At 50.1% G+C, this 9,319-nt stretch overlaps 1 protein-coding gene across 2 annotated transcripts in view; it reads left to right on the top strand.

Moving 5' to 3' along the window:
- phf2 (PHD finger protein 2) overlaps positions 1-9,319 on the top strand; it is a 34,569-nt gene continuing 25,250 nt past the window's right edge. For both annotated transcript variants that reach the window (XM_083660571.1, XM_083660570.1), the window contains exon 1: positions 1-176. In XM_083660571.1, coding sequence (XP_083516697.1) covers positions 79-176 — 98 coding nt within the window. In that variant the 5' untranslated portion in view covers positions 1-78. The remainder of the gene's footprint in view (positions 177-9,319) is intronic.

The raw sequence follows: 9,319 nt of genomic DNA, 5'->3' as shown, positions 1-9,319 counted from the left end.
TCATATTGGATCATATTGTTTGCAGGACGTTGTTCCTGCAGCCCCCCCAGTCTATCCCGACGTAGTTGTGAATTGAACATGGCGACTGTACCAGTATATTGCATCTGCAGATTACCTTACGACGTGACCCAGTTTATGATCGAGTGCGATGCTTGCAAGGACTGGTTCCACGGCAGGTAAGCGCGTGATATTCACTAGGATGTTTTTGTGGTGCTTTGCATTAGTAAATAACAACAAAAATGGCGAGGTCTTAATGCGTTTGACAGCTTTGTGGCTTCTCACAGTCGCTCGTCTACATCTGAAGAGAGGCCGCTTGGAGAAGAAGAAGGCGGAGTTAAATATAGCCGACTGGGGTTGTGACATTTTTTAGCGAATAATACAAAACAGATTCTCATTATAAAAAATACGGCGCTTAATAGAGTGATTTCGGTGTGGGATTCGACTATTACCTGCACTTAATGAGTATTTAACAGCCCCGCATAGCCCCAAACTAAACCATTACCATTGTAATGAACACGGCAGGCAGCAGCCAGCGGGGGAAGCCTCGATCGGTACACTCGCTGCTTATTTGTCTCCATTTCCCTCTTCCTAGCTTCTCTATAGGTTGTATTTCGGGTAGATTATGGGTATATGTTGTCATATTTGAGCAGTTTCCTTCGCTTTTACCGGGTGTTTTGACAGAGTACGGTTGAAAATCACGACCCGAGTTGAGTCGAGTGTATAGCAGCGTTCCTGCCAGGAGCTATGGCTGACAATAGCCCCGTATTGGATATCCTTAAGCTTTGGAGAAGAAAAATAATACATTTATTTGCATTCAGTGAGCTGGCCTAGCGCATAATCTAAACTACCGTTGCTGTTTTTGTCCCACTGTGATTAACGTTAACGTTCATGTGGACGGATCATCCACCACGGCTCATCACTTTCGCCCCGCCGTACATAAGACTGGAATGATCTCGGTCATAAGCAAAGCTGTTACATTCCCCTCTTGTTGTTGTTATTGTTGCAACATTGTAACAACATGTTACACAAGGCACTCGTCCTTGATACGGTTCACGCAGCTGTAGCGTGTCAGTCTGACCGATAAAACATCATTTGGTAATATTGTATCGTTTAGTGAACAAGCCCGATCAGAGCATTGCACAGTATTTACGCGCCCGAACATTAACCCTTTGATGCTCCTCCTCTGGCTGCTGTAACCTTAGCAGGCACCTTCTACACCAGTGATGTAGTGGTGAATAAAAAGCAGGCTAAGCCATGACCTCCCAGTTAGTGATCATCATAAACCATCACAGCCACGCAATGTCAACAAAAGAACATATTCATAGTCATATTTTCAGAAAAACACATTTTTAAACTTTAAAAATACTATCTTTACAAAGCTTACGTCGGCTTAGTGGTGCTACTTACTGTGTTACACATGCATTTATGTCATAAAGAATTATGTCGGCATAAAAATGTGTGTAAACTCTATTTTGCAAACCAAAAAAGTGGCTAAGTGGATGTACCCTCCACCACATCCCTGCTTGTAACAAATCCAATCATTCAGGCTCACAGTAGCAGGCCATCCAGATGGGGTGGATGGGGTTATTTAAATCAAATTATAAATCTCAAAACTGTATGATTCTTTTAAAATACACAATCTGATTATAAAAGAGAAAGATTTGGTCCAGAATGGATGAATTCCTTGTCAAAATAAGGCCTATGATGAATAGGAACCTCATAATAGCCTATAAATGAATATCACTATATTCCCAGCATCTCTGGTACTCTAGTAGTTACTTTATTGTACTTTGTTTTGTTCTTTTCCTATGGTATCATCACTATTCTTGTAGCGACTTGTGTCCAAAACCATAAAAAAAAAATCTGCCTCTCCAGGTGTGTTACATCTTTAAGGTATACAAATTGATGTCGATATAAAACATCGTATATATGGAGGGGAGGGGGGGGGGGTCTCTTTAGCCTACAGTCCACAGCACATCAGGTCATATGTGCTTCGCAGGTTTGAGTGTGCCCTAGCCAAAGTGGGTTTGGATGTTCTGTTCTGAAAGTGAAATGCCTTTGAGCTGCAGCTATGTCTGTCTTGGAGGTGGCAAAGGGTACCACTTTATCTGACAGTATAATACATATCTGGTATGTAGTAGTAGATAATCATGTGGTAAGCGGACATAAGTGCTGGTAATTATTTTGTCACTTAACATGAAGATACCAAGGATTTAAAGGCGCATTGTAGTCAGTCCCCATATCTTTACCATTGCTAATTCTTCAAAATATTGTACAGTTACTGCAAAACTGTAAGGTGTCGTCATTTTATTTTACAGTCCTCTTCCCACTGTGTTAATCATGAATTATTTGCTCACTAATGAATTTTATGAATACAACATCACCCCTTTCCTTTTTTTGTACCCATCCTCACCACAGTATGAGCCATGAATAACACAATAACATTACCTTGATTTCACGTATAGAGCTTCCATGCAAAACAGTGACTTGCGTCCCCGACTCCCCGTGTAACCGGTGGAGGCTACGCAGCTATATCGGCCACTATTGGAGTCAAGTTCCGCCGATAACAAGTTTTTAAAACATTCTATCGGTGCCAATTAATCGGCCAAACTGATTGATTGGTCCACCTCTACTATAGAGCAGTGGTTCTCAACCTTTTTGAGCCGCGACCACCAAAAAACTTTAGACTCGGGTTCGCGACCCCCCCTCCCGCCGCAACCCAACCCAATGACAGTGCGCAGTCTGCGCACGCATTCACACACTGATTTCACTCACTCACTGAAATCATTTTTATAGTTTATATAGCTTTCTAATACATTAAACCATTGGTATTGGAGATGTAAATCATCATGGGAGAAAAACTATTTTTTTTCTCTCTCTTTTGACAATCATCCCGCGACCCCCCAAAATAATCTCGCGAGCCAGCACCCTGCGTGGCAGCCTGCCGCCATCGGTGTATGAATGGGTGAATGTACCTACTGATTGTAAAGCGCTTTGGATAAAAGCGCTATATAAATGCAGGCCATTTACCATTTACATTGCTGCCAACAGCTGGGGATAGAGACGTCTCCTAGGAGCCCCTCCCTCTGCAAAAAGCTATCTAGTCCCTAATTGTACCATTGACAGTATTTGATTCCAGACTCAATACCCATCAGTGCTGTCTACAACCTACTTTTGCTCCTATCATAGCAGCCATTCATTTTCTTTTGTCTACTCTACTGTAACTTCACTGCAGTCTGTCATTCACTTCTGCAGACAACCATAGGTAGCTACCTCCAGTAGATAGATAGATAGATCGATCATATACTGTAACACAGAAATCACAAAGAACACTGTGCCCACAGCCCCACACCATTATAAATATATATTGCAGAAACGGACATGCTGGCATAATAACAAATGTGCAATGTACCTTTCCTACCTCTTGTTCTTATTATCTTATTATGTTTTATTATCTCTTTTTAACTTGCTTTTTAATGGTGGAGACTCTGGAGATGATGCGCCACTTGTCCCGTTCTCCCTACTTATACTCCTACCACTTATAGCCTCAGCCAGGAATCACACTGATGACATCACAATTGCTCAAGTGACATCACTGATGACATCACAATCGTAACACACACCTCTGCCCGCCCACTTAGCCAATTTGAACTAAAGAAGAAAACTAGTGCAGCTACGCGGAGCGCTGTTCACTTGTTTAGCCTATTCAAAGTTGATTAATATCCAGCACTTCCTTGGAAACCCCAACAGCACACTTGCTAAGTGTGAAGTCGGGTCGGACCAACGGTTGTGGAGATAAACCACTTCCTGTGTTGCCAGTAGGTGGCGCTATGACATACGGGTGTACAAATTGTACCAAATTCGACACTGCTCTTCCTCAGATACCCAGCAACACACACAATTTTCTTTGGTCTTCTTTAGAGGTACCAGTAGAGGGCTTTCAGGTGGTGTAACATGCCCTCTGGGTCTTCTTTAGAGGTACCAGTAGAGGGCTTTCAGGTGGTGTAACATGCCCTCTGGCAGCCATGTTGGAGGTCCACAATAATAGCTGAGTACCGTAGGGAGCACGTATTTTTGTAGGCTTACCCAGAAATCGCCGACATGCCGGTTCGTGCATTTAACCAAAATCCCCATACTCAAATCCCATTGCCTTTTCCCCTTAGGAACCGGAAGTGCTACTTCCTGACTCATTACTGCAGTAGTCTATCTATGGTGGATTAGATCTCAAACTCATGACTCAGCTGTCTCACTATCATTTCGCCAATACATCTTTTTCGACTTTAGGTCCAGATTGTCAGCTTGTTTCTAGCTAACCATAGTAGTGAACTCTCTGACTCTAACTACCTGACTGACTTCCTAAAACCAAAAATGACATCATGTGATGAGTTGCTAGTAGTTATATTCACATTAACGTTAGTTGCTTTGCAAAGTTATCTTGCTGGCTAGTAGCTAAAAAAAGGCCAAGACCAACTGTTTTAGGCTGAATTCACTCTTCTCAAGCTTCAACGCACAGTGTTTCAGAGTAGACACACAAAAAATATATTGAAAAAAGTCTCATATTATGAGATACTTTTTTTAATATATTTTTTTATTGTCATCTTATCTTTTCATACATCTTCTATAACTTATGTAGTGATGGAAACGTTTTTACATATTTATTTGTACATACATAAATGACGTGAGTAGGTGTGTCTGTGTTCTACTTGGCTATATGGATTCACACCCATGACCTGTTTCTTTTTCAGATGTCTCTCTTTTACTAGCCCAGCTATATTTAGTCATTATTAGTGAACAATCAATTCTGCAATTTACCTCCACAATGGCGCCAGGCCAATTTCTGACTCCAATGCAAAGACTGTCTGTACACTCTACACACTCTACACAGGATCTGTTGTTTCTGCGCCTCGTGTCAGAGTGATAAGTGTGCTATTAGAGCCTTTGTGTAATACAAGCTCCTCAATACCGTTTGTTTTTGCTTCTCAGGTGTTGATTGATGCTATCATGCTCTCAGCTTACTCTCCCAAGGCATGTTTCTCTGTTTACAGACCGAGGTGGCTTGACATGCAGTCACCATTTGTTTGGCAATGTTTATATCCGGTCACATTATATTCTATATTTCTTGGCATCTTGCTTGGTTTGACCCGGAGAAAAGAAACAGGAATGAATGGTTTCACCTGCACCGTGGCTCCTGCATCACATTGCTGGCTTGCTGGGGAAGCTAGGCAGGGCAAACTGTGGCAGTTGCTGATGGGAGACCATGGTGCTGGAAGTGGTGTTGGAGGACCAGTAGGAGGCGCTCTTCCCTCTGAATCTCACGGATCATCTCCCCAACGGCTCAGGGCAGAGACAGAGGGACTCTGTCCTGCGAGTGATGAGACGTTACAAAGAGGTCCTGACTCCCTGCGCTAAATAAAGATCCCATCGGCACTTATTGCAAGAGTAGGGGGTGTAACCCCGGAGCCCTGTAGGGGGTGTAACCCCGGAGCCCTGTAGGGGGTGTAACCCCGGAGCCCTGTAGGGGGTGTAACCCCAGAGCCCTGTAGGGGGTGTAACCCCAGAGCCCTGTAGGGCGTGTAACCCCGGAGCCCTGTAGGGGGTGTAACCCCGGAGCCCTGTAGGGGGTGTAACCCCGGAGCCCTGTAGGGGGTGTAACCCCAGAGCCCTGTAGGGCGTGTAACCCCGGAGCCCTGTAGGGGGTGTAACCCCAGAGCCCTGTAGGGCGTGTAACCCCGGAGCCCTGTAGGGGGTGTAACCCCGGAGCCCTGTAGGGGGTGTAACCCCGGAGCCCTGTAGGGGGTGTAACCCCGGAGCCCTGTAGGGGGTGTAACCCCAGAGCCCTGTAGGGGGTGTAACCCCGGGAGCCCTGTAGGGGGTGTAACCCCGGAGCCCTGTAGGGGGTGTAACCCTGGAGCCCTGTAGGGGGTGTAACCCTGGAGCCCTGTAGGGGGTGTAACCCCGGAACCCTGTAGGGGGTGTAACCCTGGAGCCCTGTAGGGGGTGTAACCCCGGAGCCCTGTAGGGGGTGTAACCCCGGAGCCCTGTAGGGGGTGTAACCCCGGAGCCCTGTAGGGGGTGTAACCCCGGAACCCTGTAGGGGGTGTAACCCCGGAGCCCTGTAGGGGGTGTAACCCCGGAGCCCTGTAGGGGGTGTAACCCCGGAGCCCTGTAGGGGGTGTAACCCCGGAGCCCTGTAGGGGGTGTAACCCCGGAGCCCTGTAGGGGGTGTAACCCCGGAGCCCTGTAGGGGGTGTAACCCCGGAACCCTGTAGGGGGTGTAACCCCGGAGCCCTGTAGGGGGTGTAACCCCGGAACCCTGTAGGGGGTGTAACCCCGGAGCCCTGTAGGGGGTGTAACCCCGGAGCCCTGTAGGGGGTGTAACCCCGGAGCCCTGTAGGGGGTGTAACCCTGGAGCCCTGTAGGGGGTGTAACCCCGGAGCCCTGTAGGGGGTGTAACCCCGGAGCCCTGTAGGGGGTGTAACCCTGGAGCCCTGTAGGGGGTGTAACCCCGGAACCCTGTAGGGGGTGTAACCCCGGAGCCCTGTAGGGGGTGTAACCCCGGAGCCCTGTAGGGGGTGTAACCCCGGAACCCTGTAGGGGGTGTAACCCTGGAGCCCTGTAGGGGGTGTAACCCCGGAGCCCTGTAGGGGGTGTAACCCTGGAGCCCTGTAGGGGGTGTAACCCCGGAACCCTGTAGGGGGTGTAACCCCGGAGCCCTGTAGGGGGTGTAACCCCGGAGCCCTGTAGGGGGTGTAACCCCGGAGCCCTGTAGGGGGTGTAACCCCGGAGCCCTGTAGGGGGTGTAACCCCGGAGCCCTGTAGGGGGTGTAACCCCGGAGCCCTGTAGGGGGTGTAACCCCGGAGCCCTGGGGGGTGTAACCCCGGAGCCCTGTAGGGGGTGTAACCCCGGAGCCCTGTAGGGGGTGTAACCCCGGAGCCCTGGGGGGTGTAACCCCGGAGCCCTGGCTACATTCCCACACAGGCCTTCCTTCATCTCATTGGCTCTTTCAGTCCTCAACTCTCCTCTGTGATAGGCTGATGTGTGCTGAGCGTTCTGGAGCTCACTGGCTGCTGTGCATCACCCAGGCCTCACGCACCTATGGCAATCGGTTGTAAGCCTGAGTCTTAAAGAGCGCAAACTTCCTCTGCTACTATTGACATCACCCAGGTGCTCCACATCTGTGGTGGATGAGTAGAATCCCCTCCTGCTTAAAGGGCTGCCTTGAGAAGTGCTATAATAATTGCAATCGATTATTATAAGTAAACATTATATTTCTATTGCTTTCGTCTACAGTAGGGCTGGCGTACGATGCAGGTCCTCTAGCTGGAGTTGAAGCCAAGACCTCTTGGTTACATGGTGTGTGCACCTTTGCCTCCTAAACCACCAGGACATCATCATTGTCAGTAACATCCCTGTTTCAAAAACTCATATCGGTCAAACCCTACCCGGGTGTCAATTTGAGAAACTGTCAGCAGGCTGGAAGGCAGCAGGGTGGAAGGCAGCAGGGTGGAAGGCAGCAGCAGAGTGGAAGGCAGCAGAGTGGAAGGCAGCAGGGTGGAAGGCAGCAGAGTGGAAGGCAGCAGGGTGGAAGGCAGCAGGGTGGAAGGCAGCAGAGTGGAAGGCAGCAGGATGGAAGGCAGCAGAGTGGAAGGCAGCAGGGTGGAAGGCAGCAGGGTGGAAGGCAGCAGAGTGGAAGGCAGCAGAGTGGAAGGCAGCAGGGTGGAAGGCAGCAGGGTGGAAGGCAGCAGGATGGAAGGCAGCAGAGTGGAAGGCAGCAGGAAGGAAGGCAGCAGAGTGGAAGGCAGCAGGGTGGAAGGCAGCAGGATGGAAGGCAGCAGGGTGGAAGGCAGCAGGGTGGAAGGCAGCAGAGTGGAAGGCAGCAGCAGAGTGGAAGGCAGCAGGGTGGAAGGCAGCAGGGTGGAAGGCAGCAGGGTGGAAGGCAGCAGGATGGAAGGCAGCAGGGTGGAAGGCAGCAGAGTGGAAGGCAGCAGGGTGGAAGGCAGCAGGGTGGAAGGCAGCAGGGTGGAAGGCAGCAGAGTGGAAGGCAGCAGAGTGGAAGGCAGCAGCAGGAAGGAAGGCAGCAGAGTGGAAGGCAGCAGAGTGGAAGGCAGCAGAGTGGAAGGCAGCAGAGTGGAAGGCAGCAGGGTGGAAGGCAGCAGAGTGGAAGGCAGCAGCAGAGTGGAAGGCAGCAGGCTGGAAGGCAGCAGAGTGGAAGGCAGCAGGGTGGAAGGCAGCAGAGTGGAAGGCAGCAGAGTGGAAGGCAGCAGGGTGGAAGGCAGCAGAGTGGAAGGCAGCAGCAGAGTGGAAGGCAGCAGGCTGGAAGGCAGCAGAGTGGAAGGCAGCAGCAGAGTGGAAGGCAGCAGAGTGGAAGGCAGCAGAGTGGAAGGCAGCAGGGTGGAAGGCAGCAGGGTGGAAGGCAGCAGAGTGGAAGGCAGCAGAGTGGAAGGCAGCAGAGTGGAAGGCAGCAGGGTGGAAGGCAGCAGAGTGGAAGGCAGCAGAGTGGAAGGCAGCAGAGTGGAAGGCAGCAGAGTGGAAGGCAGCAGGGTGGAAGGCAGCAGAGTGGAAGGCAGCAGAGTGGAAGGCAGCAGGCTGGAAGGCAGCAGAGTGGAAGGCAGCAGCAGAGTGGAAGGCAGCAGAGTGGAAGGCAGCAGAGTGGAAGGCAGCAGGGTGGAAGGCAGCAGGGTGGAAGGCAGCAGAGTGGAAGGCAGCAGGGTGGAAGGCAGCAGAGTGGAAGGCAGCAGAGTGGAAGGCAGCAGGCTGGAAGGCAGCAGAGTGGAAGGCAGCAGCAGAGTGGAAGGCAGCAGGGTGGAAGGCAGCAGAGTGGAAGGCAGCAGGGTGGAAGGCAGCAGGGTGGAAGGCAGCAGGGTGGAAGGCAGCAGAGTGGAAGGCAGCAGAGTGGAAGGCAGCAGAGTGGAAGGCAGCAGGGTGGAAGGCAGCAGGGTGGAAGGCAGCAGAGTGGAAGGCAGCAGGGTGGAAGGCAGCAGGCTGGAAGGCAGCAGAGTGGAAGGCAGGTGATTGAATGTTTTTCACATGATGAATTTTTGGTCAATATGACTAATAATAATACAGTAATAACTATTTCTCTATAGAGGTGTTGCAGAACAAAATTCTCACACGATCAAAACACACTGTTGAGTAATCTGTGATGGTATTATATTGATTGCATTGTTTCCCACGGCGCTGGGCCATCGGCCCCGCCGGAGTCTTAAAGGGATACGCCACTTTTTCGGGAGTTTAGCTCATTTGCCAGATCCCCCCCCCCACATAACCAAGATACACCATGCCTTTACCGTCACTGTCCCCCCCACATAACCAAGATAC

The sequence above is a fragment of the Poromitra crassiceps genome, assembly GCF_964638095.1.
Source record: "Poromitra crassiceps genome assembly, chromosome: 25".
Lineage (NCBI taxonomy): Eukaryota > Metazoa > Chordata > Actinopteri > Beryciformes > Melamphaidae > Poromitra > Poromitra crassiceps.
The sequence above is the reverse complement of the archived record's forward strand: the minus strand, read 5'-3'. Positions and strand labels throughout refer to the sequence as shown.